The sequence below is a fragment of the Marasmius oreades genome, chromosome 1 (genome assembly GCF_018924745.1).
Source record: "Marasmius oreades isolate 03SP1 chromosome 1, whole genome shotgun sequence".
Classification (NCBI taxonomy): domain Eukaryota; kingdom Fungi; phylum Basidiomycota; class Agaricomycetes; order Agaricales; family Marasmiaceae; genus Marasmius; species Marasmius oreades.
The window spans coordinates 3,967,243-3,984,605 of NC_057323.1; the positions used below are offsets into that span (position 1 = coordinate 3,967,243).

Below are 17,363 nucleotides of genomic sequence, written 5' to 3' on the forward strand. Positions count from 1 at the left end.
CGCGGATGGCGAGTCGCGACCATGAGCAATACGATATGACTATCAGGTGGGCTAACCCCCCAGTGTTGAAATTAGTCAGCGCCATTGCCAGCGACGCGCCATTGCCAGCGACGCGCCATTGCCAGCGACGCGCCATTGCCAGCGACGCGCCATTGCCAGCGACGCGCCATTGCCTCCCCCTCGACAGCCAGCTAGACCGTGCAGCTGTCACTTCTAAACTCTGGAATTTGGTGAGTGCACTTGTTACTATGTCCATAATTTACCCTAAAGTTCTCTATGATTCATTTTTTTATTAGCGTTCTCGATCACGTCTTATTCAACTTGAACCAAACTTGAACACAGGACGAACGCGTTATTGATTTGGAATGGACGTTGGGAAGGGACTGGGAACGTTACATACTGTAGAGCCATAGGAAAGAGGCGAGAGATTACACGGTGTGTGGGACGGCAAGAGAATACACGGTATGCTCCCACACGGAACCACCCCAGATAGTTGAGTACTTGAGTTCCCGAGCTGATTCATTCAAGAAAAAATTATTGTAAATGACAAATTTGTGTTTAGCGAGGTGTGGGCGTTGGCATGATAACAGTCTAAAATCCAGAACGGGAAGCTATGACAGGCCGTGACCATAAAACAGCGCAAGTCAGACGATTTTTCTGTCCAACTTGCCCTCAAACGGTGACATACCTAATGCCTCAATACCACTCATCCTCTCCTTCTCCTCGCTTCAGCGGTGTAACCCCCCTTCACCAAACCCATGCACACGCATGGTCTCTACATCGCCAGGCTCAGTGGACGAGTTTCTGATAGAGAGGAATGACGGCGAAGAGCCACCTGCCAAACGCATCAAGAGTGGTCGTCCATCTGCACGAAAAATGTTACCCAGATCCTGGATGTGGGTGCTCCAACCCCCCGTAGCATCGGTTATTGTTCCGTTCTGGTAAGTATTTCCTTGATTTATTCCCTGCACGCCAACTAACAGCGCTATTCGCCAAGCTTCGGTTCTCACTCTCGGACGCCAGTACTTGGAGCTCCGACCTTCCATTCAATTACGAAGGCCGCCTATACAATTCTACTGTTGACTACTTTGAAGATGTTGGATCTAATTCCGAGGACGACAAGGTTGTCAAGGGGCTCTTGGCTGGTGGGCGAAGGCAAGTACTTTTCTGGTATGATTGAGCTTATAGTTTTGCTCACTGAGACTACCGTAAACTAGGCATATTTTTTCTCGCTGTGAAACCGACACATCCACTTCCTCCGACCCTCCACAAGGGCACAAGGATACCCTTCACACGCAGCGTCGCCGTAAAGCTGCCGCAGCCACTGCTACTCGTGCATAGTCTATATCAAGCTGTAGTTATACTAGTCAAACTTGTAACTTTCAGACAATATAATTGTTTTACGGTTTCCTATCGTTGCGTGTATGTTAGATATTACATTGAAGTTCACGTACCAGTGATTCTTCTAGAATCTAATGGCCTCCCATAACTACTCTATGTTACCGGACGCAAGCAAGCACGATAGGTGGTTGTCATTCTCCTTAATTCCGCTTCCACATTGGAGTGACTGCCTGTATCAGACCTGCCCATCTTTGTGCTTGCCATCATACACAATAGAGCTACAACATTGCAAATAGGAACAACCACGGGTGTGATATTGTTATTAGGGACAGGGAGCACATCTCATCGCAACGAGGCGAATCATATGGTGACTTCGAGCAAACGGGATAATGTTATACAATGCCTTGCAATATCCTAAAATTATGGCAGCAATATTGTATCTACGGTACCTACCGGTAATCCGTTGTTCCTCCGGACAAGGGATTGTCGACATCCCCTCAATTTAGTGATGACCTCCTATCCGGAGAAACTGCCGGACGCGTCGTCTATCTCCAACCATGTCCTCCTCACATACTGATTCGGATCCAAACGCGATTGAGCTGCCTGGCTTTGGTCTTCCAGTCAACATTCTGTCAGAGTTTCCAACTACACTTGGACCCAATTCAATACGTCTATGTTTCCCAAACGCCGTGACCTGCTGGGCTGCGAATAATATGACTGTCAGAGAACTGAAAATGTTAGCAGTCATGAACGAACTCACCGACAAACCGGAATGGGAAAGAAAAGTGTTTGACGACGGCATTGTTGGGAAATGGAAAATCGAGGCGTTAAAAAAGCCGGACACGGATTTTTCTGAAAAGATGTTTGATTATGTGCGTTTCCTAACTCTACAAGACTGAAACTTGACTTGAGCTATCTAGTGCATAAACGAACTCCGCGACAAAGCGTCCTACTTCTCCAAGACCGGGCATATCGCTGTTCTAGATACACGAGGCGCTGTCTTCAAATCGGATACCATCATCCCCGCTACACTCGCAGAGGAGTTGAAAACTGCTGTGAAGCCTCTGGAGGATGTTCCTCCCCATAAGAAAGATTGGCATCCTCAATCAAACGAAAAAGTCCTCGACCTCGTTCATCCTTCTCTCTACCCCCTCATGTATGGAAAGAGCCGTATAATACCCACCAAATCCGACCAACTTACCCTCAAAAATTGCCTTGACAGTTGTGGGAAAGGCGTCATTGTACCCAAACCCGACAAGGATGATTTATACTTGAGGAGCCATAACCGTGATGTGTACTCGCCCGCCGGCATTGATTTTTGGTCCGATAGTTACCAATGGCTTCCTTGTGAAGTTGCGTTCCGCGATAACGAAGCGGTGGAAATCACCAGTTACATCAACAACTTGCATCCTCACCACCACCAGCCCCTGTACGCCGTCCTCGAAAAGATCATCGCTCGAACTATTCCTCTGTGGAATGACGTGTTATCGGTCATTGACCTTGACAAAAACGGCAACGCACAGTTGCGCATCGTTATTTCGGGCGCTGAATATGAATATCCACTGGGGGAGGAGAGGCCATTGGATCCAAATGAGGATCCCAATGATCTAGATCGGTACGAAAGAGACGAGGACTGGCTCAGGGCCAATCGGGTTCTAATCCAACCCGAGCCAAAAGAATACAAACCGATCAATCCTCAGGACCTCACCAGAGTCGACCTTCGTAGGGATTGGGGAAACGACGGGATACAGGTTATCGTAAAGCTCGCCAATATTGAGTTACGACCGGAAGATGGAAAGACAGAGTACGAAGGCGGGGCGTGGCACGTCGAAGGCCAACTCAACGAGCACATCTGTGCGAGCGCTATATATTATTATGACCAATCCAATGTCACGGAAAGTCGCCTTGCGTTCCGTCAGCTAACCAATCGTGGGGAGCTTGAGGAGAAGGATTACCCGCAGGATGACTATGAAGGGCTAGAAGTGCTTTATGGCATCCAACAATATGGCCCTTGTGTACAAACCCTTGGATCTGTTCTCACGAGGGAAGGAAGAATGATCGGGTTCCCGAACGTTTTACAGCACCAGGTCCAGCCTTTCAAACTTGCTGATCCTACTAAACCAGGATATCGCAAGATTCTCGCCTTGTTTCTCATCGATCCATATAGGAGAATAATATCCACCACGAACGTACCCCCACAGCAGAGTGAGTGGTGGGGAGAGGTAATTGGTGAGGATGCGTCAACTCGAGTTGGACAACTACCGCCAGAGCTGAGGGAGCATGTAATCAAGATGGTGGAAGACTGGCCAATTTCGCTGGAGGAAGCGAAGAGAATCAGGTTGGACCTGATGGACCAAAGAAGGGCATTTGTCTCCAACGTCAATCAGGGTTATGAAGAGGAAGGATTTTCATTTTGTGAACACTAACGTGAAGTTTTTGATTGTTTGCATCGTGTGTTGTGTTTGTAACACTGGCGGATGTACTTATTTGTAGCTTGAAGTCCTGGCATCGAATGAACCTGTACTTGCTACGCAAGTACGCGAAAATAGCTCTCTCCATATTGGAGTTGACCAAAGTGAGCTTGAAAGCGATATTAAAAATCTAGCATGACTACAATATGACACCAAAGAATGCCTTTGTGGCAGGAGTACTCAACATCCTGATACAAATGACCACACCTCTGGTCGTCTAGAACGCAAGTGCGTTTCAATGTCTGCCAGGTACCCCAACCTCGTCCTCGAGTCTCCATCTCCCAACAATCCCCATTGCCTCCGCATCCCCGTTCTCCAACTCTGGCAATCCCAGCAACCGTGCCACCATGGTCCATGGGTCCTTCCCACCACCATATCGCAAAACCTCTCTCTTATACTTCTCCCCAACCTCCCTGTCCAAGGGGTCTCTACTGAACACGTTACTCCAAACTCTCGAGGCAATAGCCCGCCCTAGTAAATACGAATAATATGTTGCACCGTATCCAAAGAGATGTCCGAACTGTGTTTGGTATGAAGTACCTTTGACGTAGGGAATCAGACCAGAGGAATTAATAAGGTCAGCATGGATGGCTGTGGAGGAAAAGTCCGACGATAGAGGGAGTGACGAGTGATAGAGCTGATCAAGGGCTGCCAGTAGGAATTGTTGATATGTGTCAATCGAATGACAGGGATCGACATGATGGTTCCCCGTTTGAGGGACTGTAGCACCAGTTGAATCCGGGGAAAAGAGTGAGAGCACGGTTGGTGAGTTGAGAAAATGTTCCATCAGGATTGAGGGAAGTTCTACAAAATCCGTGGCACAACGCGTGCCAGAGACATTTTGGTAGTCAGTCCGGCCAATCATCGCTAAACAAACGCGGAAGTTAATGATCGATGTGAAAGGGTAGGTTGAGATGGAGAAAACCTACAATGCATTGCGTGTCCCATTTCATGAAATAAAGTATTCACTTCATGCCACTCCAAAACCGTGGGTCCCCTCGAGGCAGATGGCGGCGCAAATTCACACAATAGCACTACCAGCGGCAATTGATAAACCCCCTCTTGACCAGGTAACTTGTGCCTCTTCACGGCCTCAAACTCCAACGATTGTTGTACCTCTTCCCCTAAATCCCCATCGTTCCGTTCATCATCATCATCGGTCTTCCTCGAGCATCGGACGGTATAATGAGCAGCACCACCCGCCTTCCCTCTACGTGCAAATAAATCCGCGAATATCCAACCTATAATACCCTTCTCTTCATCGACCACTTCCAACTTGTGCACATCACTATGCCAGACTTCGCCTGGTTCTGGATGTACCGGGCGCAAAGAAATTCCGTACATATGTTTGAAAAGGCGCGAAAGTGCCATGAACACTGTGCCGACTGTCAATGGCGGAAGAGGTATCGGTGGGGACGGAGGTTCAGGTGGACAGTAAAAGTCACGGTCCCATGCGTGAATTATTGGTGCAGAAGGTAGTTTGAGATGTGCCTGTTTCCGTACGCTCAGTGTGTGCAAGGCGCCCTTGGCTGCAGGGCGTGTGTGGTCCATCAGTGCGTTCAAGAAAGTCTGAACGTTCTCTGAGTCAAAAGTATAGTACAGGTCAGTAAAGGGGTTAATGAAGGAAGCGACGGGTCGACGCACCAGGTGTTCTGGCCATCTTATCGTCAAGTGACATATGAGAAAAACTTTCACTTCCCACCAAACGTGCCAATTCAGCACGTTTTCTCAACAGATCCTCTAATATCTCTATCTGCTCCCTTGTACTAGAATAGGATCCAATGTAGACTTTTCGTCGTGTCTCTTCCTGAGGTGCCGAGCGCATAATCATTTGGGCCTGTAACGAACCCGGATAAACCGAAAGATCTCGCTGAGTGAACCGTGCTTGAAGTTGTAGCCTCACTCCCAACCCTTTGTCCTTTAACCCATTGAGGTCGGAGGGTTTAATAGAAATAGGTGGTCTGGGTGTCGCAGCTTCTCTGAGGAAATGACGGCCTAACACAATGATTTCGGAGGACAACCGCACGAACTGTTCCCTCTGAGCTGGGGGAAGATCAATCGCTGACTTTTCAAAATCTTTCCAAAAGATGAGTGCGGTCTGATAGGCTTCAGGCCCTAGAGTTTTTACGATGTCGGGATCAGTAAACACCACTTTGAGGACCTGAAACATATTCAGTACAAGCGATAATTTGAGCTCGACAAGACACGTACCTCATAAAGCCCCACATGGGTATTCAAAATATTCATAAACTCGCACAATATCTCGTAGGCATGATTGGCAGCTTCCACCCATTGTCGATCCGGATGTGAGTTGCGAATAAGCTCTGCGAGGTCAATGACACCGCAGAGGAGATCACTGAGTCTGTCCAAGTTTTTGACAACCTTGAACAGCTCTTCCCGGGATTGCGGGGCACGCAATATTCGATCTGTAAGAGCTTGGGCGCGAACGAGGGTACCGTTCGCGAGGGATATAAGAGCACGCGGATGGGTCAATGATGGATGGCCAAATAAACCGGTATGGTGAAAATTGGTGAGAGAAAGCGCGCTAGTGGGATTGTCGAAAAGGGTCACAAGAGTCTTATCTTCTTGCGATGCAGGTATCATGGAATGGGCGATGGGGCCAGCTTGAGTGACTGCCGTCCTGGAAGCACCTCTCGGAAGTGGATGGTGAAGTGGAACATTTTCGTGAATACATCCTCGAAAACGAAATATCTGTTTTGCAGGAGACCTCAGCGCATTCCCCGCAGTTTTAGAAAGCATGAGACGAGGATAAGTAGATGGTGGTTCGTTTGCAACCCGCTGTTGACCCACTTCCTAATATGTAGTAAGACGACCGGAAAAGACAGCTTCTGCCAATCGCGCATCACGGCCTGGACTCCACTTTTAGGTCGGCTACCATCCCTTCAGATTTCCGGGTGCATTATGATACCATGTAGTAAAATGTACAACGTAGGTTGTGGATATGTATCTACAATATGACAAAAAAATCGGAGATGGCAGTGGAGTATTGGTTGCTATAAGGCCACCAGTCATCCATCGGATATCGAAGAGAAACTCCCTTCCATACTTCTTCGTAATGGATGTGTCGACGAGGAAGGGCCATTTGACGAACTTGCCGTCTCACTGCTCACAGGATGCAATTCGCCATTGAGCATCGGCTTGTCTGACGTGTTCGAGAAAGAGTCCGCGTCAATTTCCATCTCGCCAACGACATTCACCGGTTTCGTGGGCGGTGAAGTTACCGATGATTCGGGTACAGCGTATACCCAGAACTTGGATGGTTTCTTTCCTGCTATCTGTTCCAGCGCTACTTCATCGGGCTTCAGAGCTGCCGCACCAGTCCTTTTGACTTTGATTTTCAGTGACTGTGTTTCTGGAGCAGGAGATGCCGTTTCTGAGGGATCGGGTGAGGAATTGGTGCCCAGACTACTGTCTGCGGTGCGGGCGCGTTTCATGGGTGGTTGATAATCGTATTGAAACTCTGAAGGAGCACCCAAACGCGCAGAGCGACGTTCTCCACGCCAGTGGATGTATGGGTCTTCCGTCGTTTCACGCTTCCCATTTGCGTTTAGAACAGCTGTGCGAGTTGACCGACGCTGACCGACAACAGAAGCTGCACTTCGTACACGCCTCTTAGATCGTCCAGTTTCATCGTCGAACATGTCTGGATCTTCAAAGTCATCCTCATACTCGTCTTCTACATGGTTATACTCGTCGTCATCCTGTAAGCCTTTTTTAGCAGAGCGCCAGATAACAAACGGGGTAAATCTTACCTCGCTATCAAATCCACCATTGTCATAAACGTAATCCGGCTTCCGGGTCTGCCGCCTTGATCTCAGTTGACGACATTCAGCCAGAACAAGGTCTTGTTGACGCTGTTCAATTTTTCGCCGTACTCTTTGTATCCGCTGAATAAAATCATGAGTATTTTTGCCATCAAGAGGAAAGCGAGAGATAGGAGTGTATGAAACTGACGGCTGTTTCTTTATCGACTTCTACAAGTCGCGCTTCCAAAGATTGTATCAACTTCATATGAGCAATTTCCAACCTTGGTCGTTTCTTTGAGTTGGTTTTGGGTGGCGGGGGGGCACTGCTCTTGAGTTGTTCAATAACAGCGACGTACTCTTCTCTCGTCGATGAAATGCTTTGAAATGTGGCGGTGATTTTCCAGGGGTTTGTGGATATGTATATACGTGTCGAGACTGAAAATGCAAACGATCAGTAATTCAACTCAGACAGGCAGTGCTGCGAGAAAAGCGAAGGAATCCAGCGCATACTCATCCGTAGATATGCACAAAACTCATTTTCAAAGAGAGGAAATCTACCAACAATCTGCAGCCCAATAGCGTTTGCGTGTAATGTCCTGCCCAAGTGGCAAAAGTTGTAGGTTCGATTGGCTTTCAGGGTCATCTGGCGGAGGGGGTGCTGTCGGACTATCCTTCTTCTTGTTCTTGTTGTGATGCACGCCCCACGCGCGATCAATCTTGCCCTTTATTTCTGTGGAGTGACACAGTTGTAGCTCGACGAGTTGACGTAGGATTTTGAGCTGAAAACGTTTGAAACATCGTTATTCCGGCCCTAGTGATGACAGTTCGGGAGCGCAAACCTTTAAATCCCAACTCGCTGCAAAGAAACCACCTTCTATTTGCTGAAGAGGGTCTACATTCATGTGTATATCTTCGTCCCAAAACACAGTTCGTTCAGAAGTTTTGAAGGTGTCGGCCAGAACCGATGATAGGATAGACGAAAGTTGATCCGCGCTATAATAAAAAGGTACGTGTTAGATGGACCTGTACATTAAACGACTCGTCAATTCGTAGCCTCACTTCAAATTACGCGTGTGTGGCCGCAGATTAAGGATAAACCGTATGAGTACGGCGTTGATTATGGGGGTTGGTTCTTTGGACAGGAGAGCATTCTCAAGACTTGCAGCAATGTATGGCAAGTAGAAGTAAGCCACATGGTAATATCCTGAGCCATAAAGAAGATCCTCACTCCATTGGTGTCTCTAGTCCCTCGACCTTGCTTCGAAGTTTGGTGAATTTGCAGATGAAAGAGTAAATGAACAAAGACTCCCATCTATCAGATGGATGAATTGCGTCAGATGGCGGACAGGCGTGGCCTCTGCCAGACATGATGAACGTCGCGAAAAGATAGCGACAAAGATGAGATGGTGATGGAGGTGGAAAGAGGAGCTAAAGCACGAGTATGTAACGTTCTGTCACGCGTAATCTGCCACTTATTCCATTATCACTGCGCAGATCGTACGGTGGACAAATATAGTACAATAAGGCCTAAACCACAAAGACAGAGGGCAGAGAGCGATAGCATACGTGAACGAATATAGCATGACACTTTGCTCTGGATGCAGATGCGCCAGTACCAACGAAGGCTCAGAATCCCAGACGTAGATAGAATACAAGAGGGCTGAAAATATTTTATCCTGGTCCAACCTACAAGAAAACTTCATTCAGTAAGCAAAAAGGGAGAACAAGTAACATTACCGTACCTTTGGGATATCGTGGTGTTCAGAGAGTGACTCGAGGTGTGCATTGAGCTCGGCGACACGGTCCTTGTGCGTCTTGTGTGCCATTTTTGCTACACGTTGTTGCAGCTGTACCACGGCGGATGAATACTCTTCCAAAAACCTGACAGGAATGGAAATGGACGCACCCGACGTTTCTGAACTTCCTCGAAACGTTTCTCGGCGTCGGTTTTCTTGCTTTTACTGCTACTGGCAGCGGGAGAATTACGGCCACTGCCAGGCGGGGTAGCTGTACTATCAACATGTTCATTTGATAACGACTCTTTTACTCTCTTGCTTTCACGTTCTGGTTCAGCGGAATCTTCCTTGATTTTTGACTTTTTTCTTTTCCTGGAGAACCGATAAGGGCTTAGCTGTGAGGAAGGAGAGAAAGGCTCACTTTTTGACCACTCCACCGTCTGTCGCTGATCCCTTCAACTTCAGCGACCCCGCTGGCCGAATGTCATAATCGGACATTGAGGAGGAACGTTGAGTCACGCCGTCACCCGCACAAATGCTCGGACCCCCGAATTCCCACGCTCGGTATGTCCTCCGGCCAAGCATGTATGCCAGCAGGCATGGAGATCGGGTAATTTACGAACCATGGACGATGGAAAAGGTATGGGAAACCTCCGAAGTATCTCTCAATTAATGGCGTATCTAAATGAGTTGATGTTTGTAGCCGTGACAGGTGGAAGAAGTTTTGACGTTCCGGCACGTGGTCTTCCTCGACCCTCCCTCAGCTCCCCTTCCGTGACGCTGACACCGTCCTAGAGCTCCTTCCCACTTTATTGCTTCAATAACCCCTCCAAGAAGACATGGTGGTCCTACAGTCTCCAATAACATTCATCGTTTCCATTCCACCTGTGACACGTTATTTCACCTTAGCGACAATCCTCACCTCCCTCCTCCACGCATGGTTTCGATGGCAAGAGACAGACATCACATCCTTTCTGGCTTTGGTCCCAGGATCCAGTATCTTTTACCCTTGGACTTTTATTTCTTCTGCGCTTTTAGAGACCACCATACTCGGGGTGAGAATTTATTCAGCAGAGGTTTACGCGTATTCACATTCTCGCCCCAGGTGATTTTCAGTCTGATCACAATACCTCCTTCTCTAAGATACCTGGAACGCCTCTGGGGAAGTTTGGAAATTCTCAAGTTTATAATCGTAACAGTGGTCGCCTCAAATGTCATTGTGTTCGGTTTCAGTTGGTTAGAGTATCTAGCGACCAGCAACATTGATTTTCTGTACGCAAATAAACAACCTATTTTTTTCATCTTAATCATTCTTTCCCTAGATATTCCATGCAATATAGTGGACAGATGTCCTTACAGATCGGTGTCCTAGTCGCTTTCACACAACTCATCCCAGAATACCAAGTTCAAGTAATGGGTGTCATAAAAGCACGAGTCAAGGTAACCCCCCCATCTTCAATCACAGAAACCATCTTCGACCAATTTCTAGACCTTGCCAATGGCATATCTTGGCCTCTCCACCGTCTTCACTATACTGGGATTCCAATGCCCGTGGATTATCATACAATTCGGTTGGTTCGTGAGCTGGATATATCTCCGATTCTACAAAAAGAACACCAATGACACTGTGGGTGGTATGGACACATATGGCGACCGGAGCGAAACCTTTTCTCTCCTTTCCTGGTTCCCGCCGTTTGTGCAGTGAGTTGCTTTACACTTCCAGATGCTTGTCTCCAGTACTTAATACATGAAAAGCCCCGTTCTTTCCGTGTTGGCAAACTTCGTTCATTCCTGGGCTGTTCGTTTGCGGTTAATCCCCTCTCATGGAGGAGACCTCGAGAATGGTGGCTACAGCCCGTTACCAGGGAATTCGCGAGCGGAGGCTGAGCGGAGACGGTGAGTTACATCTCTAATTACTATCTTTGCATACAAACTCAGCTTCTACTCTAGCGCAATGGCTCTGAAAGCCCTCGACCAACGACTCGCGAATTCTAACCCACCGTCCAACTCTCAGACCTCTACTTCTGCCGCACCACAGACGCCTCGTGTACCTCCCACTGCCGCAACTGCCGTCCCTGTCGCTAAACCAAAAAATAACGTACCTGAATCAGATTTGGGCGATATAGGGACAGCAAAAGTAGATGGACAATGACCAGATTGCATTGGATGTTATGCTCCTCTCTTGAATCAGTTCGCTACATTTTCCGGTTCTGTTATCTGCGTACTTAACTCCCGTTATCTGAACATAATAAAACACTTATTATTACTGGAAGTAAGCTAGTATTCACATTGTCGCTGAGCATACACGTCACGCGCACTTATGTACCTCTGCTCAGCCTGGAGAGCTTCATGCACCTCCCATGTCGACGCGCAGGTCTTACAGTATCTCCCAATCCATGGGCGGCGTTGGCTCTCTTACTGAAGCAAGACAAGATGATAAAGAAACTGGCTTGAATCCAGATGACCTATTCACCAAACACACCGTCGCCGAGGTGAAGCTCATCCAGAGAAGCCTCAGGTCCGTTCTCGATGTTTCTGTCTTTCTGCAATATTTTATCCTGCCTAATCAACAGGGATGAAGCCAGTACAAAACAAGAGGAACTACGTCAGATGGTCGGGTGCGCATTTCATGTCGTTCGATTTCTCCAGAGTACAAACATATATGGAAATACAGAGAACGATATCGCGACCTCTTACAAGCGTCTGCGTCTATCATTTCCATCGCCCAATCTTCGGAAAACGTCATAAACGCATTGGATGAAACCAGAAATGCCCTCCAGTCTCAACAACGACCAGCTTTCCGTGCGAAACACACAATCGTGAGCAGGAATGAAGGTACCAATTTATATTGCTGCAATTGTCAACTGTTGCTTAGGCTTTCAAAGACACCCATTTATCTTCACTACAGGTGCTCTCTGCCCATATCAAGCTTCTTCTCGATGCACCCGAACACTTATGGAGGCTCATGGAAAAGAAGAGATACTTCACTGCAGCTTGGCTATATCTATTGTCTCGAGTAGCTCACCGCGCTTTGATAAGAGAAGATGAGGAGACATGGAGTGCTCAAGGAATAGATGTTCTTGTGAGTCCTGTCCAACATAGCCACCATACCTATTTCACAATCGTGTTATCAGGACCAGTTTCCACTTGTTCAGCGTCAGTGGGAGCATGTCTCGTCGTTTCGGCAGCAGATTATCGTTCGCGCAAAACAATCCTTGCAGGATTACACTGCTTCATCGGAGGTGCGTCCCCCGTTCCCATCTGTTCTTTGGATGAATGCAGAACTAAGGCTAGACGAAATCAGGATATCTGCGGCACATTTCTGACTTCGCATCTACTTGAATCTCGGCCTTTAACCGAGGAACTTACTATTTACTTTGAGAGACGGTCGAAGGCGCTAGAAACACTACTCTCGTCCGCCACCTCTCCTATGCATTCATCATCGCTGACATTATCTAGGCGAAGAAAAGCTCGCTCACCCCCGGCTAGCGATAATAACGTTCTAGCGGGAAAAATTGCTAAAGAGGTGAAGGAGTCCATGATACTCGCTTTCGATTGTATATGCAAGACTGTTAGGACTGCTCGCGATGTTCTGGAAGAGAAAGGTTCGGAGCGGTCTCTGATTCGACAAGTTCTTGCATATATACAGTCTGACTCTGACTCGCCCACCTCTCCTTCCTTCTGCCCTGAACTTGCGCTCTCCACACACGACTTGCTCATGTCACTACCGTCATCAGCGCATTTTCTTTTACTTCCACAAAATTTGCGTTCGTACCGACCTTATGTCGATCTGGAGTCGTCTTCAACCCATGTCAAACAAGACGTTTTACAACACAAGATTGACGAGTGGTTTGGAAAATCCACTCGAGCATTACAGTCTGCCACTGAGAAATGGCTGTTCAATATCCAATCAGTAAAGAACGTTTGGACAATCAGATTCTCTATCCGAACTTGGATCGCTTCCTCGGCCAATCTACAAGAACAACGGGTAGCACGACTGGAGTCCTCCGTAGATTATGTCTGTCGCCAGCGCATAATTGACTTATGGGAAGAAGCACTCAAGGACGCGAAGAAGAACTTCGAGAGTAAATTGTCGTCCGTCATATCGTCCATTGGCCGTGACAAGAAAATCGCTATCGGTAGGTGTCCTTCTCGCTGGTGAAATGCATTTTTTGACATCTCTTGGGCAGACGCTTCGCCACTAGAGCTACTTTTCAAATCGCCTCAACTTCCAACCGCACCACAAGTCGGAGGTGGGACACTTGATTCGTCTTTCCAGAAGTACAAGGGAGCATTCAGCAAACAAATATTGGGTCGAACCCCCGTACTGGATGACGTACTGAAGGAGATTGAAGCCTCCGCTCAAGCGATACATTACGATCTAAACCATGTTCTGGCGAAGCACGACGTTGTGCCCAAGTAGGTCATGTTAATCATTTTCATTCGAGTTATGTGTTGATGGGGGGTGCAGCACTGTCACACAGGAGTTGTTCGAAGCGTATCGGCCGCTTTCCGAAGCTTTCTGCGCCGATATCTTTCACATACTGCACTCACAAGCGGAGAAGATGTCCACCCGTGAGCACGACCACTGATCATGTGGTATCGCCTAATTTTTGCCGCAGAGTCCGATCTTGATGCTCTCGGTTTACTTGGTCATCTCGCTGATGAACTGGCAACTTCGTCAAACTTTATCAAACATATCTCATGCGATCCACATGTTGTTTCGGGTCCGTATTACTGAATGCCTAAACGACTAACCTCTGACGCAAGCATAGGGTTCCGTGCAAAGTGTACTTCGGTCTATCAATCTACTATGGAGCAATGGAGGGGGTCTGTTGTCTCTTCCACCATCGCAAGATACAAGTCATCCTTCCCTGTCGGCGCCCAAGAGGATTGCAGTGAGACGCCTTTTTTTTCGACTGCGAGGTGATGTTTGATCTTTTCTCCTCTCAGCCTTACCTTCCTCGAAGTTAGTGCAGTGCTTGTTCTCGTTGGCCAAAGCTTTAACGAGCCTGGGTGTTCCAAGAGACATGGATCGTTATCTACAGCTCGCCGATTGTACTCTCCGCATCTTCGTCTCACGTCTACTCACAGAAGACTTATATTACAATGGCAAACAAGGCCTCCATGATCTGATGCTTCTCAAAACTCTTTCGAATTTTTTTGCAACGTCCTGGGATGATGTCCACTCGCTGTTGGAAGGACGGTTAGCTGACATCAAAGAAAAGGTTTGTCTATAATCCTATATCGTATGTCCTAGTGCCTTCTAATCATGATTTAGCTGGCTTCTGAAAATGAGGCTATTCCATCTGATTCCGAACTCGTTGATAGGACTTCCGAATACTTGGCAAGAACTCAGGTTCTGTTCGCAGCCCTTCTTCCCCGTCCATTCTTGAGATCAAGTCTTCCCGAAACGCCGAGTAGCTTGTTACCACTTGGTGCACCGAATTCAGGTCGTGATATACCTGCAGCTCTGGATCTTGCACAGGCTCCTTCTCGTTTTGGTCTCTTGCTGGTCAACTAATGTCAGTGATACAATAATCTAATTACTGTAATCATAATTACGGTTTATTACCGTTTTAGAATTAGGGCTGGTCAATTTTTATTTGACCGGCAACCTTCGGGTAAAAGAAAAGCGCTCCTGATAACACATTGATGTGTGCTGTGCGAAAACTTACTCTCACAACACTCCAAATATCATAGTAATATGCTCTCGAGAATACTATACTCAGGGTGAGCGTCATATAATTTTTCGGAGCAATATTTACTGGGAGAGAACATTCACTTGATTGCAAGATTGATTGCAATTGTCACGATCTGCCCAACCTTGATGCGATCAAAGGGATCGGTGGGCAGTTGTACATTACCACATCCAATGTCTTTGTCTTTTTTTCTTTTTTCTTTCTTCCCTACCTTCACGAAGCGTGTACACCTTTAACCTCACTTTCCCACTGACGACTACGATGAATTGTTCGTACTGCAACAGCATATTCCGTATCATGGACTAACGAAGCGTTTCCGTAGTAAAACGGTCCGGCCCCGATTTATCCTTCCTTTCGACCTTTTTCTATACCTTGCACATTGGAGGTATAATTGGATTACTCCTGATCACCTTTACTTGCTTCTTCTCCAAGCGAGTACAACGACCTTCAACGGTCGTGAATTTTTGGATCACTTGGATTCTATATTCTATAGCTTATAGTTTGCTGTAAGCGGGCTCTGTGATATCCACCTTCTATTGTTGACCTACAGGTATTTGAAGAATGTTTACAAGCCACACATCCCCACCTCCCATCTTATGCCGCGTCCAAGCTGCTTTTATATCCGGAGTCTCTCCATTGTAGGTCTGCGACCATGCAACACCTCGTTCCTTTTCTGATGCCTTGGATTTTATTAGAGTCGCGACAGCTGGCTTAGCTTCTATTCTTCAGGAATGTCGTCGTTTTCATAATGACCCCCCCGCCCTCTCTTTCTGACGTCCCAACGCAGATGTGGTCCAATTTTCAAGCCCCAGGGCCATATCTTCATGAAGAACGCCTCCTACACGGGAAGCGACTCAATGTGCGATTACTCTCGGTAAGTCGTTCTGTACTTTGAAGACCCATACTGATTCAGCTCCCTCAAGTTGCTTCTGTGTCCATACTTGGTTTTCTCGGGATTCTCGATCACATCGGCGTTTGTCAGTATTGCTCTTTCCTGCTGGCACAAGCATTGAGCCGTTCAAATTTCTAGTACGCAGTTCACAATCTGGAACTCGTCAAAGCACCGACTGGATTATACTGCACTTTCGATGCGGACGCTTTGTGAGTGATTCTTCAAATTGTGCTTAGGCACTACGTACCCTAAGCGGGCCTCGCGCAGTTCTCGATACAGCGTCCCTCTGTATTGCGTAGTTGTGACCGTGCTGGTGATCGCAGTGGAGGGTTAGTTCGTTCAATATTCCTCTCAATCTCTGATTTCATCAATACTGACACTGCTTAACAGTGATAATGATATTTCAGTTCTGGGGGATACGGAATGCCGTGGACAAGGCAATGCCCTTGATGAAGAGAGAAAACGAGATAGGTTGTTTGATTCGCCTGATGTTGTTCAACCTGGGGGCCATGATAATCCTCAGGTGAGTTGTGAATATACTTGACTTCTCTTTTTGGTTAAAGATTTGTCGTCTTAGTTGTGGTATCTTCTATGTAACGAATGATCTCATATCTTGGCCGTATATGGCGCAATCTGCGGGTAAGTGCCCAAAGCCATAAACCCTTTTCCTCGCGAGATTGAATATATTGTACAGTTCCTTTGATCTGCGTTCTCATTTTCGGGAGTCAACCTGTATGTGCAATTCCGATCACCTTTCGTGATTCTTATATCCCGCTAACGACCACTGGACAGGACATTTTAGCAGCGTGGTGTTTCTGGAAACACCCTCGACAAACCGAAATACCAATACCCAGCGCTCGAACGGACGGGATCAGTGATTTTGATCCTTCAGGGCATGAATACATGCCCGTTCAAAGCGATAGTAGTCGATGGTTGTAAGAACAATACCAGCACCATAATACAAAGAAGTATAAGATAGAAAAGAACGAAGAATGTGCGCTACGCCCCGCCGCTATGTCCGAAATTCAGTTTGAGTAAGGATAATGTTGAAAGTAAAATAATGGACGCACACAAGGATGCTATTGCTGAACAATGGCTTAGTAAGACGTCCTTCGGTGTAAAGGGGGAGACGTACATTGGTATATGGATGAGCTTCACAAAGTACCCTATGAATCCAATAACAGCAAAACCAACTGCGACCGCCCTGCATATTTGAAGGAATTCTGCGAAATCGTTAATCGTATAAGCATGGGCCATAGAATCAAAGGAGGTGAGACCTTTTTGAGATGGTTTTGTGCAACGTGTTAAGAACTAGGTAAGTCAATCAGCTCTAATGACCTTCCCTTGACCATAAGCAATACATACCTGGTTTCCATCCCTCACAAACTGTTGAGGAATTTCAATGAATTCTCGAATTTTATCGGACATGGTCGAAGTTGCAAGGAAAGGACTGG

At 47.1% G+C, this 17,363-nt stretch overlaps 8 protein-coding genes across 8 annotated transcripts; 4 read left to right on the top strand and 4 right to left on the bottom strand.

Moving 5' to 3' along the window:
- The first annotated feature begins 1,864 nt into the window (after window positions 1-1,864).
- On the top strand, window positions 1,865-3,899 carry E1B28_001421 (uncharacterized protein). The gene is made up of 2 exons (XM_043147352.1): window positions 1,865-2,213; window positions 2,262-3,899. The coding sequence occupies exons 1-2, from the start codon at window positions 1,899-1,901 to the stop codon at window positions 3,765-3,767; spliced, it is 1,821 nt and encodes a 606-aa protein (XP_043016061.1). The 5' UTR covers window positions 1,865-1,898; the 3' UTR covers window positions 3,768-3,899.
- OCT1 (Mitochondrial intermediate peptidase) lies at window positions 3,900-6,660 on the bottom strand. Its single transcript, XM_043147353.1, has 4 exons — window positions 6,024-6,660; window positions 5,457-5,973; window positions 4,742-5,392; window positions 3,900-4,679 (listed from the first exon to the last, which is right to left on the bottom strand). The coding sequence occupies exons 1-4, from the start codon at window positions 6,570-6,572 to the stop codon at window positions 4,048-4,050; spliced, it is 2,349 nt and encodes a 782-aa protein (XP_043016062.1). The 5' UTR covers window positions 6,573-6,660; the 3' UTR covers window positions 3,900-4,047.
- A 181-nt stretch (window positions 6,661-6,841) lies between these two features.
- Window positions 6,842-8,947, bottom strand: E1B28_001423 (uncharacterized protein; the record flags this gene model as incomplete). Its single annotated transcript, XM_043147354.1, has 7 exons — window positions 6,842-7,534; window positions 7,586-7,720; window positions 7,788-8,014; window positions 8,142-8,358; window positions 8,419-8,572; window positions 8,639-8,737; window positions 8,808-8,947. 7 exons carry the CDS (start codon window positions 8,945-8,947, stop codon window positions 6,842-6,844), a joined length of 1,665 nt encoding a protein of 554 aa, XP_043016063.1.
- Window positions 8,948-9,250: 303 nt separating this feature from the next.
- E1B28_001424 (uncharacterized protein) lies at window positions 9,251-9,813 on the bottom strand (the record flags this gene model as incomplete). The annotated part of the gene is made up of 4 exons (XM_043147355.1): window positions 9,251-9,265; window positions 9,322-9,426; window positions 9,486-9,687; window positions 9,737-9,813. 4 exons carry the CDS (start codon window positions 9,811-9,813, stop codon window positions 9,251-9,253), a joined length of 399 nt encoding a protein of 132 aa, XP_043016064.1.
- A 260-nt stretch (window positions 9,814-10,073) lies between these two features.
- Window positions 10,074-11,596, top strand: E1B28_001425 (uncharacterized protein). The gene is made up of 6 exons (XM_043147356.1): window positions 10,074-10,370; window positions 10,421-10,587; window positions 10,638-10,755; window positions 10,805-11,016; window positions 11,071-11,211; window positions 11,266-11,596. Exons 1-6 carry the CDS (start codon window positions 10,155-10,157, stop codon window positions 11,465-11,467), a joined length of 1,056 nt encoding a protein of 351 aa, XP_043016065.1. The 5' UTR covers window positions 10,074-10,154; the 3' UTR covers window positions 11,468-11,596.
- Window positions 11,597-11,650: 54 nt separating this feature from the next.
- Window positions 11,651-15,125, top strand: E1B28_001426 (uncharacterized protein). Its single transcript, XM_043147357.1, has 13 exons — window positions 11,651-11,833; window positions 11,889-11,933; window positions 11,990-12,150; window positions 12,201-12,397; window positions 12,450-12,557; window positions 12,620-13,454; window positions 13,506-13,734; window positions 13,787-13,890; window positions 13,938-14,042; window positions 14,091-14,213; window positions 14,269-14,543; window positions 14,597-14,840; window positions 14,899-15,125. Exons 1-12 carry the CDS (start codon window positions 11,676-11,678, stop codon window positions 14,837-14,839), a joined length of 2,583 nt encoding a protein of 860 aa, XP_043016066.1. The 5' UTR covers window positions 11,651-11,675; the 3' UTR covers window position 14,840; window positions 14,899-15,125.
- A 640-nt stretch (window positions 15,126-15,765) lies between these two features.
- On the top strand, window positions 15,766-16,848 carry E1B28_001427 (uncharacterized protein; the record flags this gene model as incomplete). Its single annotated transcript, XM_043147358.1, has 8 exons — window positions 15,766-15,891; window positions 15,941-15,994; window positions 16,048-16,118; window positions 16,177-16,238; window positions 16,300-16,432; window positions 16,487-16,548; window positions 16,604-16,641; window positions 16,702-16,848. 8 exons carry the CDS (start codon window positions 15,766-15,768, stop codon window positions 16,846-16,848), a joined length of 693 nt encoding a protein of 230 aa, XP_043016067.1.
- On the bottom strand, window positions 16,772-17,363 carry E1B28_001428 (uncharacterized protein). Its single transcript, XM_043147359.1, has 5 exons — window positions 17,275-17,363; window positions 17,187-17,220; window positions 17,045-17,132; window positions 16,980-16,994; window positions 16,772-16,921 (listed from the first exon to the last, which is right to left on the bottom strand). Exons 1-5 carry the CDS (start codon window positions 17,335-17,337, stop codon window positions 16,909-16,911), a joined length of 213 nt encoding a protein of 70 aa, XP_043016068.1. The 5' UTR covers window positions 17,338-17,363; the 3' UTR covers window positions 16,772-16,908.

Coding starts and splice junctions, on each gene's coding strand:
- OCT1 (XM_043147353.1), bottom strand. CDS start 6,572: ATGCTTTCTAAAACTGCGGGGAATGCGCTGAGGTCTCCTGCAAAACAG. Junction 5,393..5,456: donor TAAGATGGCCAGAACACCTG/GTGCGTCGACCC, acceptor CTTTTGACTCAG/AGAACGTTCAGACTTTCTTG. Junction 4,680..4,741: donor AATGGGACACGCAATGCATT/GTAGGTTTTCTC, acceptor GCGTTTGTTTAG/CGATGATTGGCCGGACTGAC.
- E1B28_001428 (XM_043147359.1), bottom strand. CDS start 17,337: ATGTCCGATAAAATTCGAGAATTCATTGAAATTCCTCAACAGTTTGTG. Junction 17,221..17,274: donor TTGTGAGGGATGGAAACCAG/GTATGTATTGCT, acceptor TGACTTACCTAG/TTCTTAACACGTTGCACAAA. Junction 17,133..17,186: donor CACAAAACCATCTCAAAAAG/GTCTCACCTCCT, acceptor ACGATTTCGCAG/AATTCCTTCAAATATGCAGG.
- E1B28_001426 (XM_043147357.1), top strand. CDS start 11,676: ATGTCGACGCGCAGGTCTTACAGTATCTCCCAATCCATGGGCGGCGTT. Junction 13,455..13,505: donor TGACAAGAAAATCGCTATCG/GTAGGTGTCCTT, acceptor TCTCTTGGGCAG/ACGCTTCGCCACTAGAGCTA. Junction 13,891..13,937: donor AGCGGAGAAGATGTCCACCC/GTGAGCACGACC, acceptor TTTTTGCCGCAG/AGTCCGATCTTGATGCTCTC.
- E1B28_001425 (XM_043147356.1), top strand. CDS start 10,155: ATGGTGGTCCTACAGTCTCCAATAACATTCATCGTTTCCATTCCACCT. Junction 10,756..10,804: donor TCATAAAAGCACGAGTCAAG/GTAACCCCCCCA, acceptor ACCAATTTCTAG/ACCTTGCCAATGGCATATCT. Junction 11,017..11,070: donor TGGTTCCCGCCGTTTGTGCA/GTGAGTTGCTTT, acceptor ATACATGAAAAG/CCCCGTTCTTTCCGTGTTGG.
- E1B28_001421 (XM_043147352.1), top strand. CDS start 1,899: ATGTCCTCCTCACATACTGATTCGGATCCAAACGCGATTGAGCTGCCT. Junction 2,214..2,261: donor CTGAAAAGATGTTTGATTAT/GTGCGTTTCCTA, acceptor TGAGCTATCTAG/TGCATAAACGAACTCCGCGA.